The sequence below is a fragment of the Vidua chalybeata genome, chromosome 5 (genome assembly GCF_026979565.1).
Source record: "Vidua chalybeata isolate OUT-0048 chromosome 5, bVidCha1 merged haplotype, whole genome shotgun sequence".
NCBI lineage: Eukaryota > Metazoa > Chordata > Aves > Passeriformes > Viduidae > Vidua > Vidua chalybeata.
In genome coordinates, this window is record NC_071534.1 from 22,608,642 (window position 1) to 22,626,757 (window position 18,116).

Sequence of the window (18,116 nt, forward strand, 5' to 3'; positions counted from 1 at the left end):
CAAACCCCCGAGATCAGATGCATTTCGAGGGGTGGTTCAGCGAAGCCTCTGGGGAGGACATCAACTGCTGGAGTAAAACCACCAGAGGAATAGAATTAAGCAGCATCTATTTACAGGAGAGAGGAGTATCTGCCCCTTTCTTCCGTTCCCCCTTGGCATTCTCCTTTGGGTCTCTTATGGGATAGAAGGTGCCTTAAGACAATAGATAATTAGCTGTAATGCATCCTCTGTGGCTTTAACAACTTAACAAGGCTTATCTGGAGACGTGATCTAGGCTTCCAGTTACCCTTGTTCTCCCAGTTCCCTTCGTCGTCCACACCCCCATCCCCAGATATTTGCATCTCAGCTTGACAGGTATTTTGAATTTAAGCTTAATAAAAGTGTTTGCATGTGTCCGTGCACGCTTAGGGAGAAGATATGAAAAAAACACCCTATTTAACTCTGCCCCGCCGAAACACATCTCGTTCCATTTTCCCTTTCCTGACAAACAGAGGGAGCTGAAATAAGGAACATCAACTTTGGAATGCCACTCTACCAAAGGATAACTTATTAAAAATATTAGATTCATCGTTTAAAAAACGAAGGGAAAAAATGCCCAGGAAGTTGATGCATCACGGTGTTGCATTTGTGTCAAGCTCTGGGTAAACATGCAGCAACATGAATGAAATCTGTCCAGAAAGACTGCATTTCAGCGCCAACCACGCAATCGCTGGCCAAACCACTGCATATGTAACAAAAGTTTGATCTCGCCTGCAAGCGCTCAGCTGCGCTTCTGCCATTTCCTGTGGAAAACTGAAGCTCTGAACCAATGTCTCTCAGCCAGCCCTCGTCGACACCCAGCCAGCTGCCCCCGAATTCACGCCCATCACGCCGCGGCAGACGGGCGGGCAGCCCGGCAGAGCCGTGCGGGGGATGCTCGGCAGCTCCCCTCCAGCCCTCCCCGCGCCCCGGGCCGGGCACCGCCGTGCAGGGGCAGCCGCGCCGCTCCTCCCTCCCCGGCCCCCGGCCCCGGCGGCAGGTGCGGCGGCGGCGGCAGCCCGCCCAGCGCCCGGGGGGGCGGACGGGGTCCCGCCCGGCGCAACAGGTGGTCGGTGGCGCCCGGTCCCGCCCGGCGGCCGGTCTTACCGCTGGCGTTCTTTCCGCAGATCAGGTGCTGGTAGGGCTGCAGCAAGCCCCAGAGCTCGGGGTCGTTGTTGACCGTCTGCTCCAGCGCCTCCAGGGTGAAGCGGGGCGCCTCGCCGCCCTCCTTCTCCTTCTCGGCCGGGGCGGCGGCGGCGGCCGGGGGGCGGCCGGGCGGCGGGAGCGGGGCGGCGGGACCGGCCAGCACCCGCGCGTGGATGTCGCGGAAGAGGCTCTCGGTGCCGGCGGTGAGGTAGATGGCGGCGTGCTCGTGGATGCGCAGGGCCACGCGGCTGTCCACCATCCAGCGGTAGAACTTGCCCACGGAGAAGGCCAGTCCGCACCGGGCCGACTTGCCGCGGCTGAAGCGGTCGCCGCCGCTGCTGCTCATGTTGTAGAGGGAGAGGGCGCCGAGGGCGGCTGCCGTGCAGCGGGCCGCCAGCGTCCAGCCCAGGACGATCTCCATGGCGCTCCGCACCTCGTGTTTGGTGCACTTGGCGAAGCGGAGGCTCAGCCGCTGTGCCTCCCGAGCGATGCGCACCAGCGCCCGGCTCACCAGCGTCGAGAGCCGCGCCGCCGCATCCCGGCTCCCGGGGCTGGCGGCGCCCGGCGCCCGCGGCTCCCGGCGCGGCGGCGGCGGCAGCAGCAGTGCCTCCACCTCCTCCAGGCTCCAGGGGACCTCCTCAAGGTCGGGCAGGAGCCGGGAGCACTGCTGCCCCGCGCAGTCCAGCACCTCGGAGTCTTCCGCTAGGACGGTGTTGACGGTGTCGAAGCTGTTGTGCCGACTGTGCATGGAGTCAGTTAGGTGCGGCCAGCAGCTTCCTCCATAGGGGTACGCGGGGTGCGAATCCGAGCAGCACAGCGACAAGTTGGAGGAGCGCACAGAGTCCGCCGCACCACCATACCCGGAGTCCAGCGTCAGATCTTCCAGCGTCCTCACCGCCGTCTTACCTCTCCGGGCCATCGCCGCACTTCATGCTGCACCCGAGGGACCCGGGCGGGGAGCGGCTCACGGGAACGCGGGGGAAGAGAGCAGCGAGCGGGCGCGGCGCGACCCGCCGGTCGCTTCGCTTCGCCCCGCTCCGCCAGACGGCAGCGAAGCGGTGGTGCTGCCTGAGCCCTGCTCCTGCCGCTGCTGCTGCCGCCGGCCGAGCCCCGCTGCCGGCCCGGCCCCGGCTCCTGCACTGCGCCGCGCCGCCGGCCCGACACCGCACCGCAGCGCAGCACCGGCCAGCGGGCGCGGGGGGCGGGGCCATGCAAAGCACCTCCGGCTCGCAGCCAATGGAGCGGCCGGAGGGCGGAGGCATGCAAAGCAGCGCGCCCGGCGGCCAATGGGAGCGCGCCCTGCGGCGGCCGCGCCTCCCTTCGCTCCGCGGGGCCGCTCCGCGCCGCGCAGCGCGGGCCGGGAGGGGGCGCGGCCCGAGCGGCCCCGCCGCGTCCCGGAGCCGCCCGCGAGCCCGCCGGGGCTGCGATCGCCGCGCTGCCAGGCAGCACCTCAAGGGCTGGGACTGTGCGCTGCAAAGCACAGATGTGTTAATGCGGTCCTGGCCTCGCCGGCAGCCGGGGGAGTGCGGCCGGCCGTGTCCTCTGTCCCCACGGCTAGGAACAGCACGGATCTGCTGGGTGCATCTACGCCGTTCCCCAAGCGTACGAACTAGAGTCCCGCTCCAGCCCGCACTGGATTTTCACACCAGCAGTTCCCTGATGTTGCTATAAACAAATGACAGGGAGCGCAAGCACTCACACATCTCATCAGACAGACAAGATGTTTTCAAATCAAGCAGAAACTGCCACGTAAGAATCCCAGCCATCACCCGAGTCAGGAAGAGCAATTTCCAAATAATTTCCAAATAATTAAAACAAGTACAATAAAATCCTTTGACATCTTGACGTTAACCCATTAAGTATCGTGAAGGCTTTGACAAGTAAGAATTGTCCTGGGCTTAGGGCACATTTCCTATGCATAGTTAGATGGTTTTTGTGCAAAACAATTTATCCTCGACTAATGTATCTTAATCTAACATTGCTAGGCTTTAGCTTTATTAGGAATTGCCTGACTAATGTCCCAGGCAACAGACTGAGAATGGATGTGTTTGTGTGCTCTGGTTTTGAAGAAATCTTACATCCTTTTAAGCGTAAAATACCAGCAAATGTCTATCCCTTTAAGGATAAAAGCTTAGCAAACACATTTCTCTATCATGCCAACAGAGGCAGCCAAAATTCTTGGACAGACAAGGCAAGTCATGTAAGAGATTTCCCCATCCAAGCAAGCCTGGCACTTCTTCAACATCAGCTTCCTAGAGGAAAGGCACGAGCACAACTACAGGTAGGCTCACTTGTCAGTCATTCTGGGGAGAACTAAAACACCACCAGAAACACCAAGAGAGGGTTGCTTTCCAAATGAAGTCAAGTGCTGTCAAAAACTGCTTTCTCAGCATAGGCTTGGCCCTTCCAGCAGATGCAGTATGCACAATGGGTTTCCACAGATTTCCCAAACACCACCATATCCTGATAAAAAGTAGAAGAGCTGAGAACAGGAGCAATCAGAACTTACTTACTGTCACAAGTGAAGTAAGATGCTGAGGCAACAGCCTGTCTTGGGGCTGGCTCACCAAAATGAGAGCATACCTCAAGAGTAAAATCCTGTGGATTTTGCAGCAATCCAGCAGTCTATCTGGCAGTAGAGCCCTCTGGTGTCTTCACCAACTCAGTGCAGTGGTTGCTCAAAATTCCCCTTTTCACTTGGTAGAAGGAAGGCACCACCAGGACTAAACCCCTTAGGATAGTTATTTTTCTTACTCCATTTACCTGACTCTGTCCTTATGCTCTCACAGAATGCCACAACTGTGCGTGCTGAGCATACAAGAGCAGATCAAACGCAGGGAAAGTTTGAGTTGGGGAGGTTTTCTAGTAATTGGTTTGTAGGGTTTCATAGAGACACAAGGTAGACATCCAGGGAGGATGGAACAAGAGAAGTGGGTGTTTTGCTCACCAGCCTGTGTGAAAAACGGTGCTGCAGAGGTCAACATCCCCTTTGGGTACTGCATAATTTTTCGGTTACAACATCACATTGAGATGAATAGGATAAATGAGGAGTGGACAGTTGTTCAGGCACCATGCAGATTCAGGCATTTCTGTTGTTGACTCAGAAACAGTTGCACATGGCAGTTTGATTCCCAGTCACACTACCAGCTCAAAAGATATTGCAATACTTGAACACACCAAAGGCATGTCAGCAGCACTAGGCTGGTTTAAACTTTCGAAAGTGGTAGTAAGAACTTCTGACTCATTTGTTCAGAAGACTAATTACCTTTCCATTGAAAGGGCTGAAGTTCAAATAAGTTCAGAGTGACCAAGCTGGATCTCGGGTGATCTTTTGGTACCTAGAGAATTTCACCTGCCCAGGTGTGGATATGCTGGCTGCTGCATCCCAAAGTGAGTTTCAGCATTATTTGGAAAGTGCTCCTCAGACAGGATTCTTTAAAACGGACAGGATCAAACAGTTTGGAGCAAAACGCACTCCTGCAACATGTACAGTGCCTGCATGGGATGAGCTCTGGAGACAGTCCTTAGCTTTAATCCAGAAAGGGCACCACACCTCTCTTAGCCTGGGAGGAAGGGCAGGTGTCTGCAGCTGCACTCCATTCTGCAAGCCTTACAGCCAGGGTCATTTGCCTATGAGACAAGAACACCCACTGCAGAAAACAAAGTCCCTTTATATGTCAAAGGCTGGGTGGAAACAATTTTCAGCTTGTTGGAGACAGGAACATCAATTATCCTCACAGACAATTCAGACAGGGACTGATTAAGTAACATACCAGGATGACAAGTGCCAGCTAAAACTCTGAAAGAGGGAAATTGAACCACATTTTAAAAAGGTGCTTAGGGCAAATTTAAGTGAATGGGAAGTTGGCATTTTTATGGGGAGAGCACCAAGTGCTGCAATTCTTTCCTTCCCCACCCAGTCAACTGCCTGCAAAAGGCATCTTTTTGACAGCAGTAGGAAAAAACATGACAGCAAACAGGCTGCCAGACAGAGCAGGAATTCACCTAGGATCAGGCCACTTCATGTAATTTCTGTATTCAAAATTCAATGTGCTGCACTGCAGTAATAGCTCAGATGAAAAGCAGAATTCGCAGGATCTCCCAGTGTTATCTCCAGCTGCTAGGAACAAGCAGCAAACCTTTAAGAGGTCCTTGTTTATATTGCTGGGGAAGTCGGAGTGCTAGTGTTTCTAATCACAGAAACAGGAGTTCATTTACAAAGCACGGCTGTAATCCTGTAGCAGTAAAGCAGGTGTGAAATGCACATCCCTTGGCAGAGGAGCCTTTGGAGCTGCAGCATGTGTACAGTGTGCTGCAAAGAACACACCCGCAAAGGAGCCGAGCGCTGGCATCAGGTATCACGGTCCCTGCAGGACCACTGGGAGACTGCTGCCAACTGTTTCGACAAGCTGGCTCAGGGAAATGACTCGCGTGTTGCTCCTCAAACACATGCAACTCCAAAAGCAGTGGGAATGAGTGACGCAATGAGGCCACCGGCTTGCCAGCTGGAAGGGAAGCACTTGGTGGTGCCTCCAGCATGAGTGGGAGGGAAGAACACGTGGCAGGCGGATGCCACACCGCCCGCTTTTTCCCCATCAGCTCCATCCTGCTGATTTCAGCAACAAGCTGAATTAGGACCCCTGGCTAGGATTTAGCAGGAACCATTGCCCCACGGAGAAGCAAGATTCAGCTGATCAGCTTTCCCTCTTGCAGACACTAAGGAATAGGGCTGCCCCTATATTTCAGCCGACTATTGCTTAGCCAGGGGCAGCCACCCGCCCGTATTCCTCCGCTGTGCAAAAGCAGCCAACTTCCCACTGAGCTTAAAACCCTTCCTGACTTTTTTCCTGCAGCCCCCGTGCCCCCATGTGCTGCGAGTGAAGTTCTGTAACAGATGTGTAGACTTGTGCCTGACATGGAAGGGAGACATTACTTGGGATTTCTCAAAATACACAAGCCAAGGATGCTCTGAGAAACTGCCAGCCTCAACCATATCTCACCTCATATAACAAAGCTGTGGAGCCCAAGGCCATGGTACAGTTTGGAAAAAAAAGACACAAATTATTTCAGAAAGAGATCTGACAAATTCCTGGAGGCTAAAGACACTGGTAACTATTAAACACAATGGTGCATGTGCAGTCTTCATCTCAGAAAGTTTCTCAACAGCTGTTTGCCAGAAATGAGGAGGTTATGCCAGGGGACAAGAGGACTTTGTAATTGCTCAGTTACTCAATGGGTCTGTTGATGGCTATGCAAGATGAGACACTTCACTGCAGAGACAGGGCCAGAGCGCCCAAGGCAGTTGTTTGGTTTAAACACTTATTTCCACACCAGCCAAGGGTGTTACCTCCAGTTCACAAGTGCACCTTGGTTCTGCACAGCCGACACAGAAGTATTTGCTGTCTTTACAAGATATTGGATCTTGTCCTTTGTTCTAAGACAGGATCAACTCCAATTTCTACATGAATCCTGACAAGTTTTAAAACTTTTCTTCAAACCATCCATGACAAAGTCTCTACAACTTCCCTGGGTGCTCTGTTTCCAAATCCAAATAGTCTTACTGCTTGAAACAGCCTTCCTAACACTGACCTAATCTTTACCTTGCCACAAATAAAAAAAATAAAAAGATGCTACGAAACCTTTTTAGTGGTCTGGACTAGCATCTCTGTCTTGTTTACTCTTAGGCATTATTAAAAGCATATAGAGCCAAGCAGAATACAAGTTAGCCCCCAGCCAGCAGGTACAGGTTCTTCTCACACTGCACTACACCACTCCAAAAAGCATAACAGTGTTTGTATGTTTTATGTGCAGTAAGATTAGACATACATACTATGTTTTGATCAGAACTGAAAGAAACAGGAACAGCAGACTTCCCAGAGGACAGACGCAAGGAAAGACTGTTCAGCCAGTGATAATTTTCATTCCCACCCAAAACATGACAAATCTGCATAAGGGATGTAAGTATGAGTATATGGGAAAACAATTTAAAGGTGAAATCTGAAGTGACAAATGTGCTTGAGATCAGCAGTGGCTGTCGAGTAAGCCAACCCTTTAGTCTTCCCTTGGGGGAATGAATGTCCAGCATAAAACTGTTTCAAGTTACTCTACCGTTTTAAGTAATTGCCTCTCTCTGTCTGTCACCAGTGAAATCCTCTTCCTATTTGGTAGTTCAGGAATGACAGTTTATCTCCTCAAGGTTCAGAGTGCTCAGTCTTGTTGGCTGTTTGCAGGGGTTCAACCTCACACTGTAACCATGCTTTCTACATCCTGATGCTGTGAGGAGGTGACAAGTGGCTCTGGTGCTCACCAGGCCCGTGGTGTGTCATGCAGTGCATCTGAATACAATCCCTAAGGGGTTGTAGTCATTTGTCCTTGTTTGCAATTTAAAAATCAGTTCTGATTTTAGAAGAAAATAAGTATTTTGTATGTTTTTAATACTATTCTTCATGGTACTGTTGTCCATGCAATTTTAAGAGGAAGAGGTTCTACAATATGACATTTCCCTCTGGCACATATGCAAAAGGAAAGGAAAGACATAAGCCATGTTCTCCATTCTCTCATCTCCCCACTCATGGGGGCTTCTTTTAAACCAGTGCAGCGGGAAAAAGACTAGAGAAGATTATCTTTAAATCCATTCACACCTCTGCTTCTTGCCTGCACTTCAGCCTTACTTACATTTCTGCTATTAAAAAGGCATGATGTCTTATTCCCAGACAGCACTATTTGACGATGGAAATTCCCAGGTAAAAACTTTCTCAGTTTTCCCATGTAATGCTTTTATTTTTTTAAGGGTTCCTTTGCAGGTAGACAAAAAGCTTGCTATTCACTAGCTCTCCTCTGCACCACAAGCTCTCATCTTCACCATGCACACTGCCACAGCTGAGGTCCTGCTCCCAGCACCTCTCTCCATGTGGCCTCAGTACCACATCCACTATTGTATGGATGGGCCCCAGCCATCTCAGCAGGGAACAGCTCTTACTCCATCACCCTCCAGGCCAGTTCCAGGAAAAGGGGTTTTTGCAAACATGTTCCCTGCATCACTCTTTCCTTATATGAGTAGGCAAAGATTTTTTCCCCCTTCTTCCTGCAATAACTGGGGAAGGCATTAGTGAGCTGCAGGCCTACCCTATTGCAAAGCATGATTAAGATAAGAGACTAGTAATTCCATGATATAAAGTGAAAACTTTCTATTTGTAGGCAAATCAAAAAAGAAGCCATTTTAAGATTAAATATTTTTGGTTTTGGTTAGGTTTTTTTTTTTTCCCCCTAAAATAAGAAAACAAAACCTAGGGATTTTGGCATAAGATAACATTTAAAGAACCAAGGAGTATAATGTAGTGTCAATTCCTTTTGTTTATCCTAGAACTTACAACTTCTTTTGCTTGATTTCCCTTCAAAAGTTGATCAAAGCTCTATTTTTTTTTTAAACATTACAGCATTCTGTTCATTCTTTGACTGACCAAAAATATTGCTGAAATGCTCATAAATAAATTAGGAAGGAAAAAAACAAACCCTCCACCCAGCTCGCCTCAAATTGAGTAAGAACCAGCTCCATAAAAACTCATATCGCTGTGAATGCTTTTTCTTGCAGAGGTATCACATCACTTGAGTCTACCAGGTTCAACAACAATGGTACATGTAGCAAACATATGATGCAAATATTAATATTTAAGATTAATAGTAATTGTAAAGATTAACAGTAGAGAGCACTAGGCAACAAGAACTGACATTTCTGAACTCTGTCATGAGGTGCGTTTCATCATCACATGGGGCCCTGACATGGTGCAGTGAGGTCCAGCACAAGTCCCCTGGTGAGTCAGAAATTAAGGGCACAGCAAGATGGGAAGGCCAGCTCTCTGCTCTGGGGAATGCACTTCCACGAGGTTATGATTGGTTTAGGATAGCTGAGGACTCACCCCACAAGGGCAGCGGCCTCCACTGGGGAGCAAACATCTCCTGTGAACCCACTGCAGCTCCTGAGTAGCTGTTTTCAGGAATTGCTTTCAGGAACTGGAAAGTTATTATAGGCTCTTGCTTTCACACAGGGTGAAGGTGGGAGCAAATCATAAAATGTTTGTGGGAAATAATTTCCTCTAATCAAACCATAATCCTCACTTTTCTCCACCCTCTCCCCCTCTTTCTCTCCCATTACTGGCAGTAGACAAACTACTTATGGTGCACGCAGAGATTATGCTTTATCCACTTTATCCAACCAGCTACCTACTGGAGTTTCACATACTTTAAGAAATATGAGCTACCAAACTGCCTCTTCCAATTGTTGTAATTTCAAGTATTTTTTGCATTTGCAGATGCCTAAAGGCTGGGGAACAAACATTGCAGAAACAATGAGAAGGGCTGGAAACCGTTTCTACCTCACATCGCAAGCTCTCAAATGACCTGTATCTCATTTAGAAACCTGTCAAAACACCTCTCCAAACAAGCAACTTTTTCCTTCTTTCATAGTTCCCTGTTGTACATCATGAAATACCTCAAGGCTGATGTCAGTTGCAAAGGTAAAATAACATTTCCAGCACCTGAAACAGGGGCTGTCAAGGGCTCACACTTGACAGCTGCTGGATGCTTGAAGGAGACTGTAAATAAAGGACAGGAGTTTACCCTGAGCCTGGGAGGAGGTGTGGGTTAAGCACACACGCGGTTTTATCCCATAGTTAGAAGGACTGTGGAAGGGAAGGGCTAAAAACACACTCTGCCCTCGCTCCTGCCCCCCGAGGGCAGGGCTTGTGTGCAGAAAGGTGTCTGTGCTGGCTGCTGAGCATAAGCTGCACCAGCTAGGTGGGGCCCCGTTTGTAAGGTCGTTTAGGCCCTGTTAAAGACTAATCCTGTAATTTTCTTCAGCTGAGTTTAAGGCAGTGAAGCAAGCTCTCCATAGACTCACAATGCCTGAAGCTTATTACTCCCAAGCTTATTACCCCTCTGTGGTGATGGTTGACAGCCCATTGCCTACATCTTGACTCCAATCTAAATTTCAGTTTAGTCTTAAGAAGTTCCTGAATCCTCACACCTCGTGGTGCTCATGGACCTGGACAAATCACTTCGTGTCTCTGAGCCTATACTTTCCAACAGTAAAACAGAGATAATTATATTGACCTTCTTCATAAAATGCCTTGCAAATGCTAGACAACAGCTAAGTACTATCATGATTATTATACAAAATATTCCATTACGGCCTCTGGATGCCAGAGAAGAAATGAATGATGGCTGGAGTCCACATAAACACTGTGTGAGATCAATGCAGGCACTATTACAGTGTTGATCTGGTCTCCTAGTGTGTGTTCCCACAAATCCACATGGGGATGAAAAATCCAAACATATCTTTTGGCTGACAACTGACTGAAGCTATGCTACAGGGAGGAAAAAATATCTAACGCCATTGCATTACCCAAACTACATAGTTTCTTCTTTGATCACAAAAGGAATACAGTTTTTTTGGCTAAGTTTTCTGCATATGAAGATAATTGTTTTCAGTTTGTTTTGGGGATTACTTTTGCAGATGTGCCATCTGAGTTTGATATAAAGAAAGTGCATTTAAATGTTTAACACTCTGTCAAAGTGAGGCACTCATCAGCTTTAAAAATTAAAAATTGTCTGGGAACAAAAGCACTGTCCTGTTTGCTGACAATGGGAAAGAAAAATCCCAAACTCCATGCAAGCTCAAAAGAATATCTTCTGTACTCCACTGAGCAAAGAGGCAAACACGAGAATGAATTCAAGGTTTTTCTAGGAAAGCTTCAGAAGCAAACAGCTTAATTCTATGCTGTGCTAAAAGCCAGTCCAAATCCACTTGCTGCTTTGTTGTTGAGAAACTGTCTGCTTCCAACCGTCCCTCTACACACCCTAGTCACCACCGGCCAATGCTCATTAAAGCTTCAGAGAAGCTACCCCCAAAAGCAAAAGACACCTAGTGTACTCAAAGAGAAGTGCACTGTTTTCATTCTTATAATGCCTCAACTCTTGCATGTTTAACAGGGGTGTGTGACAGATGTGCTTCACTCACTGGTGAGCAGAGAGCAATTGTGTGCCCCAGGCTTGCCCCACGTGGTGAGTACCAGCATCTGCGATGATCCTGTACTGCCCAGGAATGGAGCTGCAGCCATGGTAGACACTATCTGCCTTTTCCAAAGTCCTACAGTGAGGAAGAAGAGGAATAGGTTTATACGGATATTTTCTTTTAAAAAGAACTGGTGGAGAAGCTTGGTGCACAGCCTCTGCAGTCACAGGATGCTGCATTCACTGCACAGCCCCATTGGCTCAGGCATCCAGATCAGCACGTAGAAGCTGGATTCCCTGGGGTCACCATCTGTACAGCACATCTGTGGTACCCTCACCAAGCACAGCGAGGCTGGCATGGTGGCTGTCTTGAAGGACAAGCTCATCAGGGTCCACACAACATTACACTTCAGGGAACGCTCACAGCTTGACACAGGCTGGTTCCTAAGTGCCAGGGTGGTTATTAGTCCTTCCCAGGGCATTTAAACTGCTACCTATGGCTTTTCCAGTGCTGCAGAGCACAGCACTTAACTAATTTCCCAATTACAAGCAGAAGCCTTTATTTTAATGTGATTCCTTCCTTCCATATACTCTATGCTTTAAGCCTCATGATGCATTTCTCGAGGAGACTTGTTGCTCCTGGTACATTCTCATTTTGTGAGTGAAAAATGCCACAGTGACACACCACCAGATAGAAGGACCATGTGTCTCAGTGAGGCTTTTGGTTGCAATAACTCATCACCTTAAACCAAACAGCATATAGCCCAATCATCCTCCAGAACAACAGGGGATGTGGGGGCACAAGCCCAGGATTCAGATTTTCAATCATGTGGCCTAAAATCAGAGGTCCAGCCTGAGGTTTTGTAAAAGCATCACATATTCCTCTTGGTCTCAGCTGTGCTTTTAAAAAGACAATTAATCCCAGGAAAAAGCATGCACAGTACTGGAGCGTTAAAACCTGCCACATCAAGAAATACAATGGTGTTTTTTCTGCACATATCTGAGCATCCCTGCCCTATGAAGGCACCAAATTCCTGCTCAGGATGTGCAGAATGCATTTAAACACTGAAATAATTTTCCTGCCATAGCCCAAGTTTTTTATTTGGAAAAGAGATGACATTTATTCAGTTGGTAAAATAATCCAACAGCACATATTGTGCCCCTCTCACAGCTTCTGGAAGAAAGCCCAACATACACATTCTTACTGGTATAAAAGCTTTTCTGCAGTCACTGGCAAAAATATTTGGAAAGATTTTCAAAATACTGGTATCAGCAAGATGCATATGCCTGATTTCTGTTTGCACGGCTCCAACTGCAGAAAGTCATGTAAAGAAGTGGTAAAAAGGCCTTTAGTTACATGTTAGAAAACAAAGTAATTGCAACAGGATTTAAAAGTGCCTTTGCTAATGGGAACCAGGCAGCTAATGTCAGTCCTTTCAGTTGTTTGACAATAGCTGAACCGAGGAGGTTAGATCCAAAGGCAAATAAAATAACCAGTGCTTCACACATCCACCCGCAGGCACAGAAAATCTTCTGTTCCCTGGAGTATGTCCCTGCCCCAGCACTGCAATCCCCAGCCACACTGGGGACACTGATCCCACCACAAATGGCAGCAGAGAGCTGAACTGGTGGGGAAAATAGTGTGGAGAAATAAAAAGGGGAAGGGGAGGGCATGAGCTACACTCTATGATAGAGTTCAGAACTGGGTCAGCCTTCTAGGTGGATATAGCCAGATGAGGAGAAGTGGGGAGCAGGAGTGAAGGCAAAAACCTGCATTGTTGTTAAAACCAACGCTCAAAGCCCCAGCACAGATGCTTCTTGGACAGCCATAGCTGGAACACAACCTCTTTTTGCAAAGCTGTCATCTAAATACAGGCAATTTTGTCTCTCCTCTGATTTTCCCAGGTCAGGCTAGACCATGTTTGAAGGATGAAGAGTGCTCAAGGGAAACATTGCTCACATTCATGGCTGTACTTTTCAGATCCTACTGTTACCTCCATGCAAGTGACCACATTGCTAATGTAAAAGTCCTCTCTCCATAACCATTTATTCCCAGATGTTGCCACACCAGCAATTTTTTTTTTTCATTAAGAGGTACCCCTGTCATATTGGCTTGAAGCATGAGACCAGTTAATTGAATATCTGATTTCTGGCAGTGTCTGATCTTGTCTTCTTCCAAAGAAGTCTTAAATATGCTCTGTAACACATGCTACTGGGCAGCAATATGTTGTGGAGGAAGATTTTGTTTCAAAGATGACTAGAGCTCAACATGTTTTTGAGTAGATAGGATAAACAGTGTAATTGTGCATTTATTTTTTCTATGTGAGTGTCTCAAACTGACATTTCCAAAATTTAAACAATCTAAGCAGTGACCTTGGGGCAGCTAGGAAGAGCTAGATTTTTGCAATTTTCTCAGCATCAAACATCTTTTGGCTGGCACCTCTACAAATAAACATGAACGGAAACCTAGAGGCAAATTGTTTAACAACTCAGAAAAATGGCTGATGAACCTCTCCTTACCCCTGCAATGCCTCAGAATTATTTCTGGAGCTTTTTTGAGGTGAACTGGAATATTTTTAAATCTCATCCTTCATCAAGGCTTTGCTCCTCCTTGATTTGGTATTAAGGCAGAAAGTACTCAGTAACACTCTCCTCACTGTCTGTTGTTTGTTCCTCCCCTTATTCTTGATCTCACAGACTCTGGTTTTCATCTTCTGCTGAATTCTACAACACATTTTGCCTGATATACTAATGCATATCTATCTATCTATCTATCTATCTATCTATCTATCTATCTATCTATCTATCCATCCATCCATCCATCCATCCATCCATCCATCCATCTCCCCTTTTTGCATTATCCTTCTCATGAGGGAACCAAGACAAATGCATATTCAAAGCAGTGCTGATTTTCCAAGCAGTATTAAGTTTCTCTCCCTGTACTGTGACCAAGGGATTTGTTTGCTTTTTGCTCTAATACAACCACATACTCTGTTTCCAACACTGACATACCTGTGTTCTTCCTTGGAGACTGCCACTAATTCCAGCACAGCCAGATGAGACAGCAGTGAATATTGTTCCTGACAGGGTTATTACTTTGTACTTAGAATGCTGAAACATTTAGAAAAATTATCCTAATTTCAGTGTTTATTCATATGGTACGACATTACTGTTCCAGAAGCAACACCACACTCTGCCATTAATCCTGTGTGACAGAGCTGCTCTGCTGTCCATGCTGATAGCATCTGTATGAAAGGAAGAACAGAAGATCAAACCACACATAAACTGACTCCAGGGCTGAAATTAAGAATAATTCTTCCAATGAAACAAAAAAGGGTTGGAAAGAGTTGAGATTTTTTTATAATGTACTGCTGATAAGACAAAAATGCAACAAAAGCTTCTCAGTTCAAAAATATATGAAAGAATGCTGAAAGCTGTAATATGCTGCTTGCTTAGATCATCCATAAAGGATCCAGCTGCTGAGAGAGGAGGTTCTGGTGAAGAACCTAATTTTTCTTCTTAAACACTTTTCAGTTCAGAAAGTTCTGTCTCCAACTTACCCAGATGCTGTAAGGAACCAGAGCAGGGTGAAGAATATATTTTCATCTTGATGCTAGCTCTAAAAAAATTTTAAAAATATGAAAAAAGTAATTTGTGGATGAAGCAAACATTTTGTATTGTTCAAACATTTTGGCATTGAGCATTTAATACTTTCAAACTGAATCTGAAGAATTTTGATATAAAGTTGTGGCAAGTCAGAAGATGTTGAAAAGAATGTCCAGCTGCTTTGAAGTTTGGGTGCTTGTTTCTTCCCCCATTTTATGCATATGAACAATATGACTAAGCTGATAATTCAGTCTCCAAAGTAACTTTTTTTTTTCCCAAAAGAACCTCTGGCTATCAAAATGTCATCCCTCTGTGTAGCAAGCAGATACAAAGAGAAAGGTCTCCCACTTATGTCCCTTTAAGTTGCTCCAATACTCCTTAAATGTGTGAGATATGACACCTAAACCCCATCATTTAAAGTACAGACAGTGAAAGCAAAGTCACAATGACTGCTTTATACTGACAGTAATTTCTGACTGCTGGTATCCACTTGCTGAGCTGATGTGGAAAACCCTCATGCTCCAGAAGATCAGCTCAATATAAGGTTCTATAAAGATAATTCATAAAAATCCTCCCTTTCAGGTAAGAAGCATCTTGTGAAGTCTTCAATGAAGAGATCTTATGCCTAGATGAGCAGAACAATTTCTGATATAAACATCATCCCCACTCCATCCCATCCTCCTCCTTGCACAGTTCTCTGCACCCTGGGAGAGCAAGAGATGCAGGGCCAGGCTAGTGCAGCCACCTCTCTCCTTGAGGAGGGGGAGAAACAGGAAAGTCCCTGACAGGGAGACTCCCTGAGACCCATCTAACTGCAGGAATCGTGTACGTCCTGGCTGGGTGTGGGCAGAGGGGAGGCAGGCATACAGCTGCTCAGTGGACCTTAAATAAGCACCGCTGCTGTGCCTCACCAGTGACATCCACTGCAGCACCTGCCTCCAACGTAACAGGCCTGAAAGCAGCCAAGTGACTCTATTTAAAACTAAAGAGGGAAGTACAAAGCTTTGAAGTCAGAAGGCATATAATGAATTCAGCAAAACTTTATATTTCAAAGGTAGTTCTATTTGCAGAAGCCATCTGCCCAGAGAAGAGCTTGAACATGCACCTCTGACAGGAGTCAAAAGAGTTGAGGGAAACAGATCTCAATGAGGATGTTTCAGATCATCCATTCCCACAATAGCTGAAATGTCACTTTGTAGTGGAGCAGCTTCCATCTTTGTATCAATTACAACATTTACATCCAGCTCCCGCAGTGTTGCTGGCATTTGAGGAGACTGTCCAGTCCAGTAGCTCCCAGCAATTTCTAATTAGATATGCCAATAGGACATCACTGCTTGTTCCTCCTAACGCTAACTGTGAGCTCTCTGAAGCTTTACCTTAAGCTACTGTTTTACTTAAACCTCCAATGATCATTGACCTTCCTCTGTCCCCTTGCCAGCACTCAGCTTTTAAGCCACAAATCCAGAGATAGCTCCATCCAGAAGGACAAGGAGATGTGCAGCCCTTTCTTTCACAGGGCAGGAGCACAACCCTCGAGCCAGGTTGTCTTCACAGGCAGCAGATGCAAACCCACCCTTGGAAAGAACCAGAAACAGAGACAGCTTTTCCAGCACCATCTTCCCAGAGCATCCATCAGCCAAACTGTTCTGCAGCATGTAAGGGCTTATATTTTTACTGCAGGCAAAAAACATTGTGTAAAGCTGAAAACAAGTCTGTTTAAGAATTCCCTCTGATGTCTCTGGTCTTTCATATGACCCATAAGAGCCATTAAAATTCTGTCTGATAACTGGTTTCCCGAGAACGTAAGAGCCAGGCAAGACCATGCCAGACTCAGACTCTACCAATATTTCTCCTGGCTTAAAACAGACACTCAGATAAGCCTGCAAGTCATCTGTGAAGCCAACCTATGTCTTAGACTTTGAAGTAAGCAGAGAAAACCAGAGGTTATTCCCCTGGGAAAAGGTTGAAAACCACCACTGGAAGTTTATATCAGACAGCAGCAGGGGCAGCTGAAAAGAGGTTGGCCACGGCCACTGGTTCTGGCAGAACTTGGAACTGTGTGAATGCTGACTGTTCACAGGCAGAATCTCCCCAGATCTCTCCCCAGATGCACTGCTGGCATTTACAGACATTGTAGGATCATTGCTGTCTTTGATAGAGAACCATGACCCTAATAGAGGCAAAAGTTACCATGGAGAATGGTGAGGGTATAAGCCAGGAGAGAGAGAGTGATCATATGACTGTGTAAGTCTTATTTATTAGAAATCATCTTAAAACCAGTTTCCTCTTATTCCCAAAATCTTTACTTTCTTTTAGTGCTCACTGGATGCAGTCTATTGCAGATGTATACAGTTCCCAGTGCTGTAGTGTTTCAGCTAATCAGAATATTTAGTGTATTTCACTTTAAGACATTCCTGTCAAGTAGCTATTTCTTCACCCGTGGGTTTGGTTAAGACATTATCAGCCTTTGCTCACCTGCACTCATATTTATGCCTGTGGGAAACCAGGTCCAGAGCCCTGCTGCAGCATGTCACAGAGCCCTTCTAGGAAAGGCTCTCGAGGATATGGAGGAAGCAAAGTGCAAATATGTATCCTTGATAGCCTTGAAATAGAAGCTTTTAGCCTCTGCAGCTTTGCCAGTCCAAGAGATTGATTGTTTTTCTGTGCCTGTGGATGAAGGTGGGGGTAGAGATCCTACACACTGTGACAGCAATTCAGAGGGGTGCTTCAGAGCCCCTGTGCCACAGATACACACAACAGTTCAGTGCATCTAACCAAGCAGTTGAAATTAGGTTGCAACCACTGGCACACAATCCCACCTCTGGTCTTATTGTGACTCCAGGAGAGGAAAAAAATCCACACTTACACACCACTGCCCTGGCTTCAGCTGTGCTCTGTCTGCATCCAGCTCTTCTTGGGTCAGTGCCTGCACAGCAAGAGAAGCAAGTCTTCCAAGTCAACTTTTTCCTAGTCTCAAAATAGCTGCTGTAAAAGAAAAAGCAGATTCTTCACAAGCAGTGGCAATAATAATAATAATAATAACCCAAATAAAACCATAGAATTTCACATAAAGAAATTCTAACTGCAGCCTTCCATTAATACTGCCTGAATTAGCATAGCATTCCAACAGGATTGCAGACCCCAACTGAGCCACATGATGCATTCTCCAGCTGGTGTCTGTCAGAACAAACCCACACAGGTACAATCACCTCTAAAATGCCAAGGCTCAGGTCCTTCTCACTGCCTCACAATCTCTATGTCCATCCTGCTGGAGGACCTCCCAGGAGCTGGTAGAAAACCTGCTGTATTGCTGCTGATGCCTAGTGATAACTGGCCAC

At 46.8% G+C, this 18,116-nt stretch overlaps 1 protein-coding gene across 1 annotated transcript in view; it reads right to left on the reverse strand.

Annotated features, from left to right (window-relative positions):
* ABTB3 (ankyrin repeat and BTB domain containing 3) overlaps nt 1-2,179 on the reverse strand; it is a 164,513-nt gene extending 162,334 nt beyond the window's left edge. The window contains exon 1 of the mRNA XM_053944080.1: nt 1,126-2,179. Within this exon, the coding sequence (XP_053800055.1) occupies nt 1,126-2,083 (958 nt within the window). The 5' untranslated portion in view covers nt 2,084-2,179. The remainder of the gene's footprint in view (nt 1-1,125) is intronic.
* Between the last annotated feature and the right edge of the window lie 15,937 nt (nt 2,180-18,116).